The sequence below is a fragment of the Podarcis filfolensis genome, assembly GCF_964270895.1.
Source record: "Podarcis filfolensis genome assembly, chromosome: 2".
Lineage (NCBI taxonomy): Eukaryota > Metazoa > Chordata > Lepidosauria > Squamata > Lacertidae > Podarcis > Podarcis filfolensis.
In genome coordinates, this window is record NC_139605.1 from 66,030,714 (window position 1) to 66,053,656 (window position 22,943).

Consider the following 22,943-nt stretch of genomic DNA (forward strand, 5'->3'; position numbering starts at 1 on the left):
CCTCCGCCACACACACTGCTGTCCTTAATTCTGTCTATGAAGACTAAAACATGCCATTTATGAGATCCTACATGGGGAACATTGGCTCTTTCTCTCCCACTTCAGGGATCCCACTGCATGCGGGGGGTGGGGCGGGTGTGTGTGGAATGCTTGATTCTCTCCAGGCTAACCCTCAGTACTAATGAGGTAAGGATTTATGCTTGTGCAAAACCCACAGACAGCATAGAGCAGTACTTTTGTGCATATCTCAGATGAGTCTGAGCCTCCCCTCAAAATGCAGGATTTGTCTGCAAAGCTCAGAGGGGGCTGCCTTCACTGCCTCTGTTCATTTTGGGGTCCAGCCCATCTGCTTGTGATATATCCACTTCACTGCTGGGAAGAATGATTAGGATAGATTAACATGGGATGCTTCATTGCCTGTGTACAGGAGATTCTGTGTGAGTTCCATGCACAGAAAACCCCAGTGTCCTTTTTTGTTTTCCATATACAGTGGTACCTCGGGTTACAGATGCTTCAGGTTACAGACGCTTCAGGTTACAGACTCTGCTAGCCCAGAAATAGTACCTTGGGTTAAGAACTTTGCTTCAGGATGAGAACAGAAATCGTGTGGCGGTGGCGCGGTGGCAGCAGGAGGCCCCATTAGCTAAAGTGGTACCTCAGGTTAAGAACAGTTTCAGGTTAAGAACGGACCTCTGGAACGAATTAAGTTCTTAACCTGAGGTACCACTGTATAATGGCATCCTGTAGGGAGCTGTGCTCTTAGAACAGCTATATCACATGGGAAGAGGGCCACATGTACATTAAAAGTATACCTCATTCTTCACCAGACAATTCTTGTGCCTGATAAAGAGTTATTTTATTATTTCTCTAGCAATTCAGGTAGAATTATATTATCTATTCGAATCCACTTTCAGCACTTGGTCATCCTGGGAATGGGACCCTGGTGATCTTCCTGAATCTTCTGGCAGGTTTTGATGACCTCAACTATGGAATCCTCTAGGTTACCTTTCCTAAGTAGGTCTTGCAGGTGCTGTGTGTTAATGGAGGCCCCAGTCCTTTCTGGAGGGACGTTCTCCATTCTCAGATGGTGGTGCTGAAAAACTACCTTATGGCCTTGGTGTCAACATTAGTTGACAGGGACTTTTGGGTGGTGGCTCCACAGCTGTGGGCTAATTCCTTGGGGAAATAGTGCCAACTTTAGATGTGCTGGGGAACTCTTTTTGTACTCCCAAGCCGTTTGTTTGTTTGTTTGATGCTGTCTTTTGCATTCCATTTTAGAACTTTGTAATGTCAATGTACTTTAGTATGTTCCCTTTTAATTGCTTTGATTGCTTATGTTTCAAGGTGGGATATATACATGAAATAATTGAAACTACTTGAGATATCATCATGCCTATGTTGTATTCTGGAGTGTGTGTGAGTTTTTTGTTTTCTTTTGGGGTTTGTTTGTTTTTTGGCAATAAAATAAAATACCAGTGCTCTAAGGAACCGAAATTTGTAAAAAAAATGAGCAAGCCAAATTACGAGGAAGAATAATTCTGCTTGTGTGGAACTTTGCAAAGGTTGCCAAAGAGAAGGCATGATACTAGTTTCCAATAGAATAGTGCCTGAACACCAAGTTATAAAGGAATCAGATACTATAGCAGTTGTAAATGCACAGGCGTTCTGGTCTGTTCCCCCCCCCCCCAGCAATTCCATCGCTGTGCACACACTATGCCCCCTCCCTCCCGGTCAGCCCCTCTCCTACCAAGATGAAGGGGAGCCCTCCCAAGATCGTGAGCTGCAACGAAACACAATTGAAGCACTGAAGTAAAGCATTCATTATGATTCCAAGCAATGGGCCTATTTTGCCTCGCTTGATTCCCCCCTCCCTTCTTCCCCCCTTCAAAAAACAAGAGAAGAAGAAAAATAGGAAAATCTCTTGTGGCTGCAGCACTTGTACAATGCCAAAGGAAAGGATTATGCCAGGGATTAACATTTTAAACTCTCCTATCAGAGTTTCTGACTCAAAGATCTGTGGGACAGTAATCGTATTACTGTCTTCTTTGGGATTATTGCTTAACCAGATTCGAGCTTGGATTTTAGAGACCGGCCGAAGAAAGTTATTTTGTTTTTTACTGAACTCCAAGAGAAAGTGCAGAATATTGTTCCTGTTGTTGATCAGTACGGTCTTTAGCTTTTCTTTTCCTTCCAGGCTGGGAGAAGCCTATGCACAGTCCCTCTGCTTATTTCCTGCCTCCACCTAATTCCTAGCAATTTATCCCATATTAAAAGTTCTTTAACGAAGAATGAACAAGAATCAAGCACCTGCTATGCAAATGACAGCAAATCCATCCCCACTTCTGCTGAGGGAAAGGGAGGGGTGAGAGGGAGAAAGGAAGAAGAGAGAGGCAGGGCCCAAAGCAAGCAATGTGCATTCATTCCGCTTGAAGGTTAGGGTTTGCAGGCTGTTCATATGTAAACAGGCTTCAAGACCTGACAGATTGCTAAATGCTAACCAAGGAAAAGCCGATATTGACCAGAAGTCCTCACTCTTGCCATTTGGGAAACAAACCTCGTCACACAGCTACATTTCCTTTCCATTCCCCTTGCCCTTAATTTCACTCTCATACCATATTCGTCTCCTTTCCTACCTTATCCATGCATTTGATTCAAAAGCCCACCTTTCATGAAATGATGAGAGAAGGGCATGTTACACATAAAATCAGTTTTTTGTTTTTAAAAAGGCTTAATGCAAAATATTATCAAATAGCAACAATAATGCATAGTTTGTCTTTTTTTGTAAACTGCTTAAGAGGGTTTATTTGCAATTAACAGGGACACAAATCCTGTTAAATAAATAAATAAATGTTACACACACACACACACACACACACACACAAAACACCATACCCCAAAGCCAGTAAATATACAGGAAGCAATGAAATCAGCTAACAAATGGCCCAATCACTCAAATCCAACCAAAAGCCTGTTATTTATTTCCTTCCTTATATATGGTGGTCTTACTCAGAGGGGACTTACTGGAATTAATGGACATAACTTAGCCGTGGTCTACTCTGTGTAAATCTTAGTTCAATACTATAGTAATTCTTCCCCCCCCCCCTTTTTTAAAATTTCATTACAATTCTACCACATCTGTCTCTTCGTGCTTAAAAAAAGGAGGGGAGGCTGTATCAATGTTCCCATATAAAGCAATACACACAAATGAGGAAACAATCAAATCGGGTTTTTCTTAAAGCTCTGCTAATGTTCCAACCATGGTGGGAGAAAAATTACAGTCAAAGTTAACAACTTTTCCCTGCTTGAATTCTCTGCCTCCTCTCCCAACTTCTCCCACGGCACCTTTTTGAATAACATAGGTGCTTCGTTGAAACTTTTTTTAAAAAAAGAAGTTCTGTTTTTCCCTGTCTAGTGTGGCCCTATATTGAATTGCAATCCTATCTCGTGCAGGTCTAATCCTATCAGAGGATCACCTTGTAGAATCCTCTTGGCTGATCTCTTTCATCCCCAGGCAGAAACGCCAGACACGAGGACCTCTTCAACTCAAGATGCTGCAGGCCTTTCTCCCCAAGATTGTAATCTAGCTTTAAAAAAAAGAAGAAGAAGCACCGTATTCTGTCACTTTATAGGGGGTAATAAGGTTAAATTGCACCTATTGCCAATACAACATTACCGTCAACATTAGACTCTCTTTGAAAATGGCCTCTTCCATCAATCGCTGGGTGGGGAAGCTTTTACACTGTCCTGTGTCGGGATCATTTATTTTCAGCCACTGAGAGCTTGACTGACATTTAAACTGTTACTCGGGCACAGATATTGTTTGGGTTGAAAATGTATTGTTTAGGCTGCTCATAAAAGAAATAAGTTAAATGCCTTGCGAAGCCCCCCACCCCTCGCCCTTCTCAAATACACACCCTGATAACCATAAAATCCGTGGAATAGGAATATTGTTGAGGGAGACAAAACCCAGCCAATGGTTATCAGTCGGCGTGCTCACTCACTCTCTCCTGCTTCTTTAAAGAAAGCCCCACCACCAAGGAAGTGAGACTTTGAAAGCTCCCTCTTTTAATATACACCAGGAGCACCAATAATTGATGGATGTTATAATTCTTCATTGGGCCACTCATCAATAGTCTGGGAAAATTGGAAGTGAGGTGGGGGGGATGTCCGAAAGTGATGGTAAAAACTTAAGATGCGACAGAAGTAGCTTTCTTTGCTCATGCTGTGAGTGTTTGAAGAAGAATAAGAGTGCCTCTGCACTGTAACACACTAAAAGAATGAAGAAGACAAAGGATTTCAAGAAAAAGGTTTGGATAGAATACAGGGCAAGTGAAACTGAAAGGAAGCAAAGGGGGGAAAGCCCCATTTACAATGGAACAATGAGTGTACTAATCGCTTTGATATATTATACAAGCCCAAAGACCCAAAACATTGTGTAATTATTTATAAATGACTTCTCCACTCCTGTGTATAATACTGAAGAAAGAATAAAACTGCAGGCTACTCTCTAAACTATTTCTAAATAGGCCTGCCTCAAAAGGACACAGAAGTGTTTGAAACAAAATAATTAATGGTTGATTTTATGGTTGTCTCATTAAAACATTGTAATTGCGGCAAACAAAATGCACGGTGCTCACAGGGAACACTAATCCAGTCTGAGTTCCAAAAATGTATATAAAATAAAAAGGAGGAAATATGGAACCGCTGCGTCTCTTCCAAACTTGTCCGTGTAGAATGTAGATCTCTGCACTACAATTTCCATGTAAATGTGGTGTGTATGCAAAATCCCTTAGGAGCATCTTTTCTGACCTCTTTGCTTGACTATTTATCTTCCCAGATACTAAAACCCTTTCAGTTTACGGGGGGCGGGGAGGCGAGGACTGTTTGAATCAACACTCCCAAATGCCGGACGTAAAATTTAAGAGAAAATGAGAAGTAGCATAACAGAGGTGGGGAATACTTCGCCGTCAAGATTTGCCGCCCTGCAACTCCCATCATCTCTGCCCCTTGACTATGCTGGCTGCAATGTGTGATCTGAAATGAAACATAACATCATTGAAAAAGACAGCACTGAGAGCTGCATCATTTAGCTTGAAAATTAATCTGAGAATTTATTTCTATGATCATCCTTAAATTTGGGGAACAAGGGCTTGGGCATGATTCATATATTGCCACAATGACAGAAATTGTACCAGTGTACTGGAAGAAGCAAAGATCACCAGTGTTGAAGCAATGATTCTTCAACATCAACTTCGTTGGACTGGTCATGTTGTGCAGATGCCCGATGATCGTCTGCCAAAGCAACTACAGTGGTACCTCAGGTTAAGTACTTAATTCGTTCCAGAGGTCCATTCTTAGCCCGAAACTGTTCTTAACCTGAAGCACCACTTTAGCTAATGGGGCCTCCTGCTGCCACCGCGCCGCCGGGGCATGATTTCTGTTTTCATCCTGAAGCAAAGTTCTTAACCTGAAGCACTATTTCTGGGTTCGCGGAGTCTGTAACCTGAAGCGTATGTAACCTGAGGTACCACTGTATTCTATTCCAAACTTAAAAATGGAAAGTGTAATGCTAGTGGTCAACAGAAGAGGTTTAAAGACTGTCTCTAGGCAAATCTTTTTAAATGTATTATAAACACCAACAATTGGGGAACACTTGCCTGTGAGCACTCCAATTGGAGAACAGCCTTTACCAAAGGTGTCATGGGCTTTGAAGACACTCGAACTCAGGACGCAAGATAGAAACATGCTAAGAGGAAGGCACGCTTGGCAAATCCACACCATGATCAACTCCCGCTCAGAAACCTATGGCCCTACTGTGGAAGGATGTGTGGATCCAGAACTGGCCTCCACAGTCACTTACAGACTCATTGTTAAAACCGTGTTTATGGAAGACAATCTTACTCGGCTACGAGTGATCGCCAAAGAAAGAAGAGTCATAGGCAGACAAATTGTTTGGTTTCTTTCCATGCCAGCATTATCACCCTTCCTGGGGTAGACAATGTTGCCACGGGGAGTAACCCTGTTATTAAACATACCTCTGAATGGTATTACCAGAGTGGAGTGGGGTCAGACCATCGGGAATTAGTTCCAGTGCTGCTGTGGCAGCCTGTGAATTAAGCCTGTGAGTATTGGAGAATCCAGATGTTGGCCACTGGAAACCAATCCCTTAAAAACCGACTATCCGAGGGCAGTCACTTAACCATAACATAGCCGTTGTGCCAGTTTCACCAGCAGGTCATTTCGGGGAGATTTGCGGTGGCCTGGTGGTGTTGTAAGTGACAGGTCTGTGGAGTGAGAAGTTGATGCCCTTGATGAGAATCAACCTGTGAACACTGTCTGGCATGTGCAGTTCGAAAGTGAAGTGTCTGGCTTGGGTAAACTGGGCTGAATGATGATTTTGAAAAGGGAAGGTGGCTGGACTGCTTTTAACTAGTTAATCATGTGTCAGCAAACACAAGAGCCTCTGTTTCTTTCCATACTCTTAGCTATTGAACTGCAAAGTGATTCCGATATGTCTCATGGGGAAATCCCCTGATGTCTCTTGTTTGCTTGCTCAGAAGTGACAATTCTCAGTGGATGACGGTGTTCAAGATATCCCACCGTTTCGAGGAGCAGCTCCTTAAAGCACACCCAGCGGCACAGTATCAATAAACATAGAGCGAGGGCAAAGCTCTTGTTGTGGAATAATCTCTTTAAGAACAGAATGGACAGGAAAGCATTGTAAATATACAATGCTTGTCTCCTCCCTCTTTCTTTCTTAATCCACACATCCTCAGCACTGAAACAATAAGTTCATTTGTACAAATGCCATAGTCACCATTTGCACATCTGTCTCTATAACCCTTATCACTAGACATTTATACACCTAAAAACATACTAAGCAAGCACAATGCTTGGAATTCTAAATATGGAAATGAATTTAAGTTTCTTTGGGTTCCAAGAGTCATGGAATTATTTATCATATCCAAGATACATTTCAGATCTGAACTTTGGAAACTTTGAAAAAGGAACCATAATTAATTTTCTAAGGCTGTAATCCTTAACACACTTACCATTTCTTACTCATTCACCATAGATTTGCATGTGGTGTAGCGGTTAAGAGCGGAAGATTTGTAATCTGGGGAACCGGGTTCGCACCTCCGTTCCTCCACATGCGGCTGCTGGGTGACCTTGGGCTAGTCACACTTCTCTGAAGTCTCTCAGCCCCACTCACCTCACAGAGTGTTTGTTGTGGGGGAGGAAGGGAAAGGAGAATGTTAGCTGCTTTGAGACTCCTTCGGGTAGTGATAAAGCGGGATATCAAATCCAAACTCTTCTATGGTGTTAGTGCTCCTGTCACAACCCACCTTGAATCAGGCCACAACCCACGAGTAAACATGCATATTACTGTGCTGCACAAGAACTCATTCTGAGCCTGCTCTTGTAGGAAAAGGTTATTGACTGATTTTATACCTAATATAGACATATATTAGATAACTATTGAGTTAAAAGCTGATGTCAAGGCATTGAAACAGCCATGGGAGAAGCTGCCAGAGACTGGATAAACTCTAAAATGACATGCTGCCACATACACCCGGACAACACCATTACTGGCCCCAACAACATCACACATCTCGGGACTATTTAATTGCTCATCGTCTAACATTGTATATGCCATCAAATGCCAACAGTGTCCTTCAGCTCTCTATATTGGACAAACAGGCCAAACCTTACGCCAGTGTGGTGTAGTGGTTAAGAGCGGTAGTCTCGTAATCTAGGGAACCGGGTTCGAGTCTCCGCTCCTCCACATGCAGCTGCTGGGTGACCTTGGGCTAGTCACGCTTCTCTGAAGTCTCTCAGCCCCACTCACCTCACAGAGTGTTTGTTGTGGGGGAGGAAGGGAAAGGAGAATGTTAGCCGCTTTGAGACTCCTTAAAGGGAGTGAAAGGCGGGATATCAAATCCAAAGAATAAACGGACATCAATCGGACATCAAGAATCACAAGACAGAGAAACCAGTAGGAGAACACTTCAATCTCCCAGGACATTCTATACAAGATCTCAAAGTAGCTGTATTACTACAAAGGAATTTCAAAAATAGACTGGAAAGAGAAGCTGCTGAATTGCAACTCATCACCAAACTTAAAACCATGGAGAGACCTGGTCTGAACAAAGACATTGGATTCTTATCTCATTATACATGACAAAGCCATTTTTCACCTTCTCACCCCTTGCTTTTTCCTGTAAGACCTATTGCAGTCGTTAAGAGTCTTCAACAGGCTCATCACAGCTATCTGCCAATCACCCATTCCCACCACCCTTCTGAGTAATACCCCTCCCCACCTTCTCACTATATAGAAGGATCTGGCAACTTCTGTTTCAGTGTATCTGAAGAAGTGTGCATGCACACGAAAGCTCATACCAAGAACTAACTTAGTTGGTCTTTAAGGTGCTACTGGAAGGAATTTATTTTTTTTTGTCTAAAATGACAGCCATTGATTCAAAGAATGGAGAAACGCTTATTGTTGTGTCACTTTAATGAGATTGTTTTATTGTGTGTTTTAATTATGTATGTTCCTATTTTAATGTTTTTAAGTGATTGTTTTATTTTAATTATGGATGTTTTCTAAATGACAGCCTTCACCTATATGGAGGTCCTGTTTGTGTGGCAGCCAATTAAGATCAGAAAGCTTGATGCTATGAGAGACAGGGTCTTCTTCGTAGTGGTCTGACAGTTACAGAAGTGCTTTCTGAATTCATTATGCTTGGCTTGTTCAGTGAAGACTTTCAAACAGGTCTTTAAAACATTTATCTTCCAGGCTTCCTTCCTTCAATGTGTTTCAGGTTATGTGAATCTGAGCTATGTATTTTCTGTGTTGAAATCTTGTGGCTTTGTTTAGACCTATGAATTACCTCTTAGCAATTCATACTTATTTGATTATCAAATTCTTGTCTACACATCTTCTTTGTTGTGTGTGCCACTTTGTGAGGTCATGGCCCTGAAATGCACACTAGAAATATTTTCAATTGATCAATAACAACTGCAGTAACTTCTACAAAAAAAGCGTTCTGAATTTTGTGAAGCAACTTATACACCAAATGGACTGGAATGTCAGCAAATTATCTGGGCATCAGAATGCAAAAAACTAGGAACAAACTTACGCTGTTTCAAAAACCATTTTGAATAAGGAACAGTTGGGGGAAAGGAAAAATTCATTTTACAAAAGACCAGAGAATAGATCAATTATCAAAGTTAATATCACATCCCTTGAATACCCATCAATGTTAAAATTTTAATAATTAAGCACAATATAAGCTGATGTTTTGACGGAAATGGAGTTACTTTCAAATATTTTTCAGTGAAACAGGGAAATCTGAGCACATGCTAGCAACTATCTTAATATATTCTCCAGTCAAATGCCCATTCTTGATCTTCTACATGTCAATGAGTCTTCTCCAATTGACTTCCATCAAACACAGACCCCAAAAGTGCAAGTGGTATTATCTTTGCAGGCTTGCACAATTTATTCACAAAATTAGTAGACTGCCTACTATTGAGCGAATCTGAATTATTCATTGGGAATAAATTATCCAATAAATTTAGCATTTCTTTCTGTTTGCAAATGAATTAGTCCTCATTATTCCTGGGCATTTGCTATTCATAAGTGTTCACTGAATAGATTATTATGCAAACAAATTTCAACCTATGGGTGCTTCCAAAATTCTCTGCTATTTACGGTGAATTGTTACTGATCAATAAAGCACATGACTTTTTTCCTGCCTGACCCCTGGCTGGCTGAAGCCAAAATCTATTTAAACAAACAACAGTGAATTTTACTGGCAAATTGCTCATTTCAAAGGGAGCCAACTAGTGCAAGTTCGCATAGGTAAGAGAAGCATATATTTACTATAGTAAGTGCATTGAAACCTCTCATTGGGAGACCTGTAACTTGCATCAATAGATGGCATTGTGCATTTACCCTTCTATAAAATGGGAGCAGTGGTATGCCTCACAGGGATATTGTGAATGGAAAATGCAAGAAATATGGTTAAAGGTCTTTACAAATTAAAATCCCTATATAGATACGGGTGGGCAACCTATTGCCTTAGGGCTGCAGGTAGCCCTTGGCCTCATTTCAAAAGCCTTCTGCAAGTGATGGGTTCAAAGCTCTGTCAACTTGAACAGATCATCTGTCTCTCCCTCAGTAGCCTATTGGACAGGGAGAGGAAAGAGAGAAACCAGAGACTGAAAGAGAGAGGAGGGAAGGGGGTAGCAAAAAGAGTATGAAAGTGGGGTGGTAGAAAGGGGGGGTGACCCCATCAAACTTTGGGCTCTGGCACCACTCACTGTTGACATGTGCCCCCTCTCCAAGATTACCCCAAAAAGGAAAAAAAGTATGTTAATCCCTGATGCAAATCATAAATTGCAGCAGAAAGTATTAGTAAACATCACTTCACATTTACCTTAACCTCCTCCTTTGGGAAGAATAGTGGGATGTAAATTCAATCAATCAATCAATCAATCAAATAATATTCAGATAGATCTAATAGCATACTTTTCTGATATTAGAATCATAGGGTTGGAAGATACCTTGGGGGTCAACAAGAATGCTGCTAGGATCTGCACTTTGAGAGATGGCCATTCAGCATCTGCTTAAAAATACACCCAGTAAAGGCTGGCTAGTAGGCAAGGTGAGGTAGGAAATTTTGGGGTACCATTCATGACAGGAAATGGCCAGTTATATTTGGGTGTGATGCAACCAAAGCTTAGCACTTTTAGTAGCAACTAATTTCAATAACAGAATAAAGCACGATTCAACCTGCAATAGCCCAAGATTGTAGATTCAAACCCCACGTTGGGCAAAAGATCCCTTCATTGAGGGGCTGGGCTGGATGACCCACTGGGTCCCTTCCAATTCTTTGGTTCTTTGAATCCCATATAGACTTAAACCGGGACCAAGTGTCAACCGACCAAGTGGGACTGAGTAACCCTGCATAGGACCAGACTTAATCTCTCTCTCTCATCAAATCTGTGTATTCTACATGCAACAGAGTTCAAACGCGTTCTTTTAGCCAGAAATATATGAAAGCTTTAAATTGAGATGTATTTTGGAGTTTCAGCACAAGGCTGGCTGCCTAAGGGAAGAAGAACTTATATATCAAATCCGCTCCCCGCTCTGCCTCCGGCCTCTTTCTCTGCGGGGTCGGTCGAGAGAAGACAAGAGACCTCAAAACGGAGGTGATTTTTCTTTACCCCGTAAAAGCAGCGAGCATTGTGCCTCCCTGGAAATCTGCGGTGATACTATGTCTCTGCTGATGTCTTCCAGTGATCCCTCGCGCTTTTATTCACGAGGTGACAGAAAAGGTCTCCTCTGGAAGAACTAAGCCCCGCAGGAGAAAAGCGGGGATGGGATGAGGTGGGAGGCGGAGGAAGAACACGCCCCCCCCCGCATTCCCGCTTGGCGCACCGCTGAATGAATGAATGAATGAATGGCCCCTGGAACCTTCGGCTGCGAGCGCTCGGCCTCGCTCGCCCAGGCTCCTCCGGGGGCTCGCGAAGGCTAATCACTTTGTTCCCATCTCCCTCCCCCTCCCCCTCCCCTTTTAACAGACTAATGAAGCTCAAACAAGTAGGCTTAGCCCAGTGATAGCTCACGTGGCTCCCCGGCAGCTCTCCCTCGCCATTGGCCGGCGGTAATTATAGGCACACTCCCGTGAGAGCCCGGAATCCTCGGCGCATAAATTATGCAAATAGGGGAAAGTGCCGCACGGGGCAGACCTGATGCCTGGATTCATTCATTCATTCCGCCGGAGCTTGCCGGGGGGGGGGGCGCCGGGGGCCAGCCGCGCGAGAGAGGCCCATTGTTTTACGGGGTATATAAGATGTCTGAGGCCAGTCGTGTGCCACACTCGTTGCTCACACGACTTGATAGCGGCAGAGATCACTTCAGAGACAAGAGGGGTCGCGTGTCCCGCCCGTCGCTTTTCTCCCCGCCGGGATCTCCGAGGAAGAGAGACCTCGGCGCTCTCGCCGTCCTTCCGCTGCTGCACTCGGGGGCTGGGCGCGCGTGGATGTGCGGACGGCCGCCCTGAGCAAGTGAGTAGGAGCGGGGCAGGCAGGAGGGATGGGCGCAGGGGCTGGGCGGGCAGAAGAGGGTGCAGCTCTGGTGGCTGGACACAAACGATAAACTTGAACTTCAGCCCTGAAAGGAAACGACACTGACGCTGGCAGAATAAAAGCTAAACATTTCTTACAGTTTCTTTTCTTGACTGGGCTTTTTTTAAAAAAAAAAAACAACCTCACATTCACACGTTATTTGTGTTTGGTGTGGGTTTTAAAAAAAATACTATTTTTAAAAAATTCATTTTTAGTTTTCCTTTTTTCATAGAATTGTAAAAATGAAGGAACCCCAAGGATGATCTGGTCCAACTCTCTGCAATGCATCTCCTTATCTCCTTTTCTCTAGTTCACTTGTGGTTCTGTCTCCACTTTAGAGTTGGTAATAATGGTGCCCCCTTTCTTTTTCTCCTCTTCCTCCTCCTCACAGGATGTCCTCGGCCCTGGAGACCAGTTACTCTGACCTGGAGAGCAGCAGCGACGTGCCCTTTTGCCTCACGGACGACGAAGGCAGCCTCAGCGGCCTACAGGCCCCTTCCCTGGCCGCCCCCAAGCGTCTCGCTTCCCCAGAGCGCGGCCTCGAGAAGGGCGAGGAAGAGAAGGACCGGAAGAGGCGTCGGGGGCGCACCAAGGTCAAGAACGAAGCTGTCCTGCACACGATCAAGAAGACCAGGCGGGTCAAGGCAAATGACCGGGAGAGGAACCGCATGCACAACCTCAACGCGGCCCTCGACGAGCTCAGGAGCGTCCTCCCGACTTTCCCTGACGACACCAAGCTGACCAAGATTGAGACTTTGCGCTTTGCCCACAACTACATCTGGGCCCTCTCTGAGACGCTGAGGCTGGCTGATCAGCGCCTCCAGAAACCTTCCAAAGAGATGGTTCTGCCCAGCTTCTTGAGCTCCACAGACCCGCCCAGCCCTGGCAGTGACGCAGGCTCCTGGATATCCACTGCCTCTCCAGCCACCTCTTCCCTCTCCGCCTGCACTTCGAGCCCTGGCAGCCCAACAACATCGGAAGACTGTTGTTATGGCCATACGGAGAACCTCTTCTCCTTCCGCTGCCTCCATAAAGACTTGTTGCAGAGTACTTCTTGCTTTGTGCAGTACCATTAGACGAGGGCGGTTGCTCTTTGGCTGGGCAGTGCCCGTTCTCTTAGCATTGCAAAATGACCAGTGCTTGTCCCGGTGGCTTGGCCTGCTTGGGCTCTAGGCTCCCATGAAAACACAGGGTGGAGAGGTGTACTTTGGGCCTCTTCACATCAAAGCAACCTCAGACTAATGTCATCTCCAACCCAAAAAGTCAGTGATGTTAAGAAATGTTCGCATACACACCCAGGTGTGTGAACAACGTAATGCAGTGTTTAGGCTGGCCTCCAGTTGGCTGTCATGGCATCAAGATCCAGCTCACTAGAAGACTTTGCTCCCTTTGCTAAGATTTTCTTTCTCTCTCCCTGCCCCTGCTTTTTAATTTAATTTTTTTTTTCCCTTTGCACTTTTCTGAATGTCACAAATCCCACTTTGTTTCCTTCTTTTCCACTGGCCCTGAGCTCTTGGGCATCAATATGATTTAGAAAAGGGAATAAAAGGGACAGATTTGCTGCTACAGACAAGGTGAAAAGTCAATTTTACAATTTGTAGAACTCTAATGAAGAAAAATGAGCATGAAAATTTGGTTTGAACGCCCTGACAATACAATGAAAAGGCTTAGGGAGGGCTGATTTGGCTGGGTGCACAGGGCCTCCTGCTAGGTACTTAGCTCACAAAATTCTCAATGACTCTAATTGCTGTGGATGGAGCTTTGCTTTTTTCTTGGCAGAGCTCTGAACCCTGACATGATCAGTCCCTAAAGAGGGCAGACAAGAAACTGGGTTCATGCATTATGGATCTTGACCTCTGCTGCTTCTGTCTTGTTTTTGAGTAGGACTAGACACAGAGCATTCACTGACGGGGTCTCATTCTAGCTTAATTTATTCAAGAACTTTCATTCATATGAAAATTGTATTTTTGTACATAAAGAGCTTTATTATTATTATTATTATGTCTGCATTGTCTTAAAATGAGATGCTGTACTTTTTATATAAAGAAAATCTTGCTGTAAATAAATGTTGTTTTATACATTTATAATTTGGGTGCATTTGGATTTATCTTTTGTTCCAGAGGTTGTAATTTCATAAAAATGAGTCTCCATTTGTCAGAGGATGTGATGCATTTTATTAGCGCACAGGAGAAATTGTGTCATGGCACAAACATCTGAAATAAAATTAAAAGCAGTTACCCGGGTAGCAATAAATATACACCATAGAATTCTCTTACATCATCTAAATTTGGACACACACATAAGCTATTAATACTTACAATAAAGCAAATTAAAATTGGTGGCCATGGTTTAGCTCTCAGCATGAGGCTACCTGTGGGGATACACATACTAAAAAACAGAGTTCTCTTTGGTGTAATGAAACATCAGCTGGCAACAGATTTTCAAAGAAAAAGGGATTAAAAGGATCAATAAAAAGTGACAATTATGTAGAAAGTGGGAAGTGACAGGTGGATGCCTTAGAGCAATGGGTTTTTGAAGGCTTTATAGTTTTGCACTTTCTGAAGGGGACCTTTCTTGAAGATTTCAAGCTTTTAATCCTTCCTCTTTAGTTAAATTAAACTTTTTGAAAACTTTGGACTGAGTTTTTACAAGTAACAACTAATCAACATATTGAAATAACATGGAACACATCCCCAAACAAACTCTACCTTTCATGCAAACACCTTTCAATTCATGTTTTAGATTATTGCTAATAAAGGTGTTTAAAATGGCTATTGTTTTCTCAAGCACACAAATTATCTTTTTTTTTGCTCCAGTTTTTTATTGTGTTTGTTTTCTTCTTCAAGGAATTAAGGGCAGCACGCATGGGAAGCTAGCTCATTTTATCCCCGCAAAAAACCCTTTCAGATAGGTTAGACTAGAGCTTTCCAAACTTTTCATTTTGGTGACACCCATTTTGGACATGCATCATTTCGTGACACAGAAATTCAGTTTTACTAGCAAACTGGAGGTTAAGCTAACCCCTTACAAGAGCGTTCACACGACACACTGCAGCCAACACAGTAATGTGTCACGACAGTTTGGAAAGCTCTGCCTTTCTGTGTGAAGGGGGCTCTACACCACAGCCATGCTTAATTATATTACACTGATGTCCTGCATTTCCTTGGCTGTGTTTCAATGTAGCCCAAGTGGTTTTTTCCATCTTATCCTCACTACAGCCCTGTGAGGTAGCGTTATACCAATGTTTGTAACCAGCAAGCGCATGGGTAGGGTAATATGTGTGGTAAGTCAAAATCCAGCTTTTTGGATAAAGTGTTATAATCCTTAGCCCCCTTCCCCAGCTGAAACAAAGCTGTGTGTGTGTGTGTGTGTGTGTGTGTGTAGCTTCATTTTGCTCCCTTGTTGTCCTTGTCTCTCCCCTCCCTGCTGTCAAAATATAAGTCTGAGCTCCCCAGAGAAGAAATATGCTTTCCTTCCTCCTTGTATTACTTCATAACATGGCATTGGTAAATATAAATTCCCAACCCTAGAGCTGCCTGTTCTTTGGAGCCAGTGTACTGGCAAGGAAATTCACCCCAAAATCTTCCCACTCCATAATGTTCCCACATGGTTGCATCACCCCATGGCAATGCTTTTTCACTGCAAAATACATCATGATTAACATGAAGAGGAGAAACTGCAGAAAATGAGACCCTGGCTAAGCCTTATGTCTGAATTCTGACCAGTAGTGAATCTTAACTATGGTGAACAAAAGCGAGCCAGTTTCATCAACTATAGCTTAAATACGGTGTATTAAAACTAACCACAGTTAAGATCAACCACGGTTTGTCTGGGTTTTGATGACATGGCAGGCTGTGGTTTATTAAAAAAATGGAAACAAAAGTTTTCAGACTCCTTGTGCTACGCTGAAGGAATGAAAGGGGAGCTCACACGCTCAAAACACTATTCTCAGAGCACTATTCTCTCTATTGTGGCACATGACCCATCAAATGATGGCCTTGGGGGATGTACGACCATGTGAAAAATCCTTATCAGAGAAGAAATAAAAATAAATAACTATTTTGGCGGGCACTGCTTTCCTTCCTGAGGCAAGTCAATCTGTGATAGCGTGCAACTTGGGACAAACATGCTCAGTGCACCGGTATGAAAAGAGCCGTTTTGTTCAGCAGAGAAATTGTTCGCACACTGGGTAGAAGCCAAGTTGCTTTGTCTTTGTATATATGTCACTTCATGTGTGAAAAGATTGTCAGGTTGTGATCCGAAGGAGAACAAACAAAGAAACTAAAGTCTGGCCTTAGGGCAGAGAAAATAAATAAAAAATAAAGATGGATTAACCCCTATTTTGAGACCCGCAGAAGTAAACTTATGGACTTGAAAATTATCTTCGCTTTACCTCGTCCATCTTTTCTCCATTTGAATTGTTCTGCTCCCTTCCTTTTAATAGCTGGCGTAGGGTGTGCGAGACAGGATTTGGAGCTCCCATTATACTCTTTGGAAGCGAGTCAGCTCAGCCTTTTGCTTGAGAGCTTATTCCATTTCTATAGCGCAGGGTAAATCCTCTATTTGTGACTCCAGCAAGGGGTCTCTCCAATCCTGCTGTAGGTGCACGTGTCTGGGATAGAACACTGGTTTTTCTTCCCCCTTAAGCCCTCAGGAGACGCACCAGGAAGCAAGTGCCAAAAGCCCCGGCTCACATCCTGCTCCAAGGAGAGCACACGGTGCAATTGCAATTCTGAATTGGCAGCTGGCTGCAGCACTGCTGAATATAAACGGGAGCGATCAAATGGATGATTGCTACTGCATGCAAGGAAGCGTGCTGAGATGGCTGTGCCTAAGAATGTTGTTTTAAAACACAGCACCCAGGCCCAGTGCAGTTCAAATAAGGACACTCAACCTGTTAACGCAGAGGAATTGGCACGACCAGCTGCTTCTCTGTCTTTCACACAAATGTCACCCGTAAACTGTATAGGTTGTGCACCTGCAGAGTCAAAAAGCCTGAGATTCTGCTCAAAGCTACAGAGATGTCTTGACAGCAAGCCTGCTCTCGCTAACCTCAAACACCCCGTTCGCTAAGATTGTAGTTTTGAAAGACTCCATTGGACAGATTGCAATGAGTCTGCCTATAAAGTATGTCACAAATCAAGAAAGAGGGGAGGAGAGGCTAGCAAAGTTGTAACAAAAGAGGTATTGGACATTGGCTAAAATGGAAACAAGTGTGACGGCAGGCCTTTTAAGTGTGACATGATTTGTGGGTAGCTGCAGTTCAATAATTCTATGAGAGATTTTAGAAACAGTCCGTATGTTTTTGCAAAGTATATTTCTGAGATGTTGGAATATTGTTGATCCAGCATCTTGAGATATTCCTGGCTTATTTTCCACATAGTTTGCAAACTTTTGAAATCCACTTGGCATATGGATTTCATGGACCATTTGTGACAAATAAGTGTTTGTATGTTTATTAAATCATCAGTTCTTGCAGATCAATGTATTTCAAACACAGGTTTGTATAGAGTCAAGTCTTGATGTACGCAGTCACAATTCATGCCCTTGAAAATGAAGGAAAATTATGTAAAATGCCCTTCAGGGACTGAAATTTAGCTTATCTCCATGGAGATGAAAGGTCCTGTAAAGTCACAGGTGACCTAAGACGCACATTTTCAATATCAGAGACTAAACAAAGCATTGAAACATTAAAGATGAGTTGGCAGCTTCAATTAGTACATAACACCGCTGCATATCTCTTGACAGGTGTTGGGAGACAGGCACATATTTTTTCTTATTATTTTCATTATCCTTACAGTAACAGTATAAAATGGACTATGAAATAGTATTAAAATGAAAAAGGACCCAGAGCCAAAAAATAAGATATTAGTACAATTAGAAATATTAAAAGAGTTAACAGTACAAAATTTGAAGGCAAGGGAAAGGGAAATTCAACTAAACTGACAGAGATAAGTAATAAACTAAATATGATTAGTAATACAGCAAACTAATTTGAAATGTTAGCAGCGTTTAGAAACATCAAAGAGGTAAAATGAAGTTATGTCACACACAACAGCTACATGGTAATGCTACCATACACAGTAAAAATTTATCCATTTATCAAGACTTGGGCTTTCTGTTATTATCTAGAGATGAAGATTTTTCATCTGTTTTGCCCTAGTTAGGTTGGCTGCCAATTTGCTTCTGGGCCCAATTCGTGGTGCTCATTTTATTTCAAGCTTTGCGCAGTCTGGGGCCCTCAAATCTTAATGATCTTGTCTTCCAGTATGGATCTAAATGAGGATTCTTGTCTGTGTCATCCTTATGACAGGTTTGGACAGCAATAGGGAAGAACTGGGCTTGCTCAGCAATTGCCTCAAAATTGTGGCACCTCTTTCCAGAAGAAGCCAAGGAAGGCATTTAAGCGCAGCGGGACTTAATTCTGGGTAGATATGTTTAGGATTGTGTTGTAATCATGGCTGGCTTTTTCGAAGAGGGTGTAAGATTTTTCTCATACAGTAGGCTTTTGAGCGGACAATGGGCTTTCTGTGGTTCTTTGTACATTGGTAGGGGTGTCATGTTGTTGCTGATATCTTTGCTCGTATGTAATGTGCGCACACAAAATCTATATTGAACAATTGGAAAAGGCAATAAAACTTGAGATCCAATTATCTGTGGCCAGCGATCACTGCATGGAATTCTCCATCCAAACTAAAGCAGCAGTTTTAATAGCCAGAAATCTCAGCATGAAAATGACAGTTGAATTACTGATATTTCTGTTTGGCAAAAGTCTAGTGCAGAACCAAAATTTCCCACAGGCAGCTGAACATAGTCATAATTTGGATTTATAGGATGTTTCTGCTCTGCACACTTTTTAATTGTTGACATACTGCACTGCTCCTTTGTAAAGGAACATCTGTGACGTCTCCCAAGCCTAAAACCAGATCCCATTATTATATACCAAACTCAATACTTCCTACTGCCTGCAAGTTCCCTGCTGCCAACTGGGACATTACTTGAAAAACTAAAGCATCCTTAATGCTGGTATTAAACCCTGAACAATACTTGGATTTCCACAACTAACAAGAGCATCTCTATAATAAGGGATCTCCTTGAATGGTAATCTGCTATAGATTTGATTTAATGTCGACTTTCTCTGAAAGCCTACCTTGGTACCTGCGAGCACATGAAAGGTAATACTATAATTATAGATCTCAGTCACTCTAATGAACCATTAAGATTGATTTGTATACGGGGAAGAGATTATAAAGGCAGAAGCAGGTGAGAATTAAAATGTTCAGCGTGAAGCCCTTTCTCACTGGGGGCTTGTGAAATCCAAAATAAATCATTTGGAGGATTAAAGCAACCATGATGACAAATTTCACTGATTTTGAAGGCAGTGTGAGAAATGCAAAAAGCAGCGTCATTCAATTTTTGTATGTTACTCAAGTATATCTGTGAACCAAACATGTTGGTGGGAAGCAAGTACGATGGGTGGTCACCACAAAATGGACTGGGCTGGAGTCCAGCTTAGGTTTAATGCCAGTGCCTGCAAGTGGTTGCATGGGAAGCTTCCTTCAGCAGGTACAATCTGGTTATTTCCTAATCAAAGAGAACCATTAGGTCCAGTTGTGACCAACTCTGGGGTTGCGGCGCTCATCTCGCTTTATTGGCCGAGGGAGCTGGCGTACAGCTTCCGGGTCATGTGGCCAGCATGACTAAGCCGCTTCTGGTGAACCAGAGCAGCGCACGGAAATGCCGTTTACCTTCCCGCCGGAGTGGTACCTATTTATGTGCTTGCACTTTGACGTGCTTTCAAACGGCTAGTTTGGCAAGAACTGGGACTGAGCAACGGGAGCTCACCCTGTCGCGGGGATCCGAACCGCCGACCTTCTGATCGGCAAGTCCTAGGCTCTGTGGTTTAACCCACAACTCCACCAGTGTCCCAGGAGTGAATAGGAGAATAGGTTGGACCAAAAAGGCTAGGGAAAGAAATGGCTTGGAAGAAGAATCCTTTTTCCTTTGGACATGAAGGACAAGTGCATTTCTGGCCTCAAGACAAGGCAGTGGCAATGCTGGGTGGCCTGAGTTTGACCACATAGCCACTGAGGGTCTTCTTTCTTCTTATTTGGTCATCACTTGTAGCCGAGTTTGCCAAGCGTGCCTTCCTCTTAGCATGTTTCTCCCTTTCGTCCTGAGTTCAAGCGTCTTCAAAGCAATTGGAGCGCTGGCAGGCTAATGTTTTCCAGTTGTTGGCCACTGAGGGTAAATGGTAGCTAATGGATGCCTTTTGGCACCCAGGCATTTTAGCTGACAGGTGTCATGTTGACACACCACATCTAGTACTCATGGTAGTGCCTCCATCGTAAACTCACACAGGCTGGATTAGCAGATTAACAACATGGAGGGCTAAAATGCAGAATAGGAAGAATTGAGAAAGAAAACAGATTTACATGGTTTCAATGCTTTTGATCAAGATTTTTATTTTTTTAATGTTTATGGTATTATTCAACAAAATGACTGTGTGACTTAGGAGAGCTACACATAGCCCACTTAAGCTAATTGATCAATGGCTGTTTAATGTTAATTAATTAGAAATACACACTGACTGGAGCAAAACATCTTATTAGTCAAAAGATTTAGGGCAGGGATCCTAAAGCTGTCAGAGAGGCAGCTTTTTCCGCAGTTTCCAAGGTTGAGAAGGTCAGTGGGCGAGACAGCAGAACCCAATTCACAAAAGCATCCATTTTGCTTGCACATGTACAAATATCCTATGTGCTAAGGCACACGTCTAAAGTTTGTGCTAGTTGCCTTTGGTGAGTGTAGGTACTGCATGTATGATGTGTGTGCATGCACACATGCAGCAGGAGTCTGTGTGGCATGTACACGTGGTGCGGGTGTTGTGTCTGGATGTAGGGCATGTGTGGGACAATTGCCCTTGACTACCCCTGACATTTGGTCCTCAGAGGGTTGGCCAACTTTGAGCGTGGCCCTCAGAATGAAGCACCTTGCAGAAGTTAAGCTATGCTGAGATGAGTCTAAATAAGTAGAAATAAGAATATCTTTTAAAATCTCTTTATGTGCAGTTTTTTCTTACTCTCATAAATCTATGACTGATCGTGTTGGAGTATATTTTTCCAAATGGGGATTTGTTAGCCTGCCTAACACTTTGCTATGTTATTTCTTGGCTTATAGCATACTTAGCATTCCAGATGGAGGCTACAGGACATACATTCCGAAAAAGGGCACTGAGGGCTGGCTCAAAGCAATCTCAGGCTATTACTGAACAATATGATATGTTGCACAAATAATGGATTATGCTCAATTGGTATTAGTTAATAGTCCCCGTTTGTGTAAACAAACAGCTTATTTCACTTAATATAGCATTTCTGTTTAGAGCCTTTCTCCCACATTCTACATTGGCTCCCAATACGTTTCTGGGCACAATTCAAAGTGTTGGTGATGATCTTTAAAGCTCTAAATGGCCTTGGCCCAGTATATCTGAAGGAGCGTCTCCACTCCCATCATTCAGCCCGGACACTGAGGTCCAGCTCTGAGGGCCTTCTGGTGGTTGCCTCACTGCAAGAAGTGAGGTTACATGCAACCAGGCAGAGGGCCTTCTCGGTAGTGGTGCCCACCATGCAGAATGCCCGCCCATCAGATGTCAAGGAAATAAATAACTACCTGACTTTTAGAAGACATCTGAAGGCAGCCCTGTTTAGGGAAGTTTTTAATGTTTGATGTTTTATTGTGTTTTTAATATTCTGTTGGGAGCCGCCCAAATATTATGATGATGATGATGATGATGATGATGATGATGATGATGATGATTATTATTATTCACTAAATAACAAGCAAACAGAGCGATTGCAAGAAGCAAACATGTAGCACAGCCCCTGTCCCTTCTGTTATGGGGTATGGTCACATATTCAACCTCCCATGGGTATTCTTGCTGGGATGGAGGCAGAGGCTTTAACTATGGAAAGGTGGCATACAAATAAAATTATGTATGTATGTACATTTCCTCCCTACCACATACCCACATCCCTATCGGGCTGAGATGAGGCTTTAGCTCACAGGGTGTGGGCTTTCATGCACACCTGAGCCTTGTCTACCTCAGTCTATTTTGTTCTTCTTAGCAATTCGTGTTTATCCATTTATTTCACCTGTGGACAACACTGAAAACATCTCTGTTTACACAAACATTCACACATCTGCATGGCATTATTATTATTATTACAATTTGTATACCATCCTATACCCATTGGTCTCAGGGAGGTTCACAACATAAAATTACAATATACAAAGCACAAAATACATAGTAAAAACAATTTAAAAAGTTAACAATACTAATGTATACAAACTAATAAAAATACGCCCCCCCCCAACAAAAGCCCCCTAAACAATGCTCCCAGCCCATAAATACAAATACAAAATAACATATAATATTTAAAAAAAAATTAAAATCCCCTCTTATATTTTCACATAGTCATAGATGGACTGGCTCAGCTACATACATATCCATTCTCCCTCAGACACCCACATGCAGGTGCTAAAATATTTTCAGCTGTGTTTAAGTGCTTTGTTCAATTAAGGAGAAGCTCTCGATACAGGTTCCTTGGATTTAGATTTAGATTATATCATACATCACTACTCTTCTTTACAAACGAAACCTGCTTTCCTCACAGGGCTGTCTTTACCCGGGGGTGCAGGGCACCTGGGCGCCAAACTATGGGGTGCTCCAGGCACCCACTGCTGAAGCCACCTAAGTTCTTAACTATCTGCCTGTTATGAAATAATAAATAATTTTGATCAAGCTAGAAAAA

At 42.7% G+C, this 22,943-nt stretch overlaps 1 protein-coding gene across 2 annotated transcripts; it reads left to right on the top strand.

Moving 5' to 3' along the window:
* Positions 1 to 11,890: 11,890 nt before the first annotated feature.
* NEUROG1 (neurogenin 1) lies at positions 11,891 to 14,178 on the top strand. 2 transcript variants are annotated; one of them, XM_083599964.1, is made up of 3 exons: positions 11,891 to 11,981; positions 12,021 to 12,075; positions 12,527 to 14,178. In XM_083599964.1, the coding sequence occupies exon 3, from the start codon at positions 12,528 to 12,530 to the stop codon at positions 13,209 to 13,211; it is 684 nt and encodes a 227-aa protein (XP_083456090.1). In that variant the 5' UTR covers positions 11,891 to 11,981; positions 12,021 to 12,075; position 12,527; the 3' UTR covers positions 13,212 to 14,178. The 2 variants fall into 2 exon arrangements, with proteins under 2 accessions (XP_083456090.1, XP_083456089.1); XM_083599963.1 differs by having other exon boundaries at positions 11,891 to 12,075.
* The last annotated feature ends 8,765 nt before the right edge of the window (positions 14,179 to 22,943 follow it).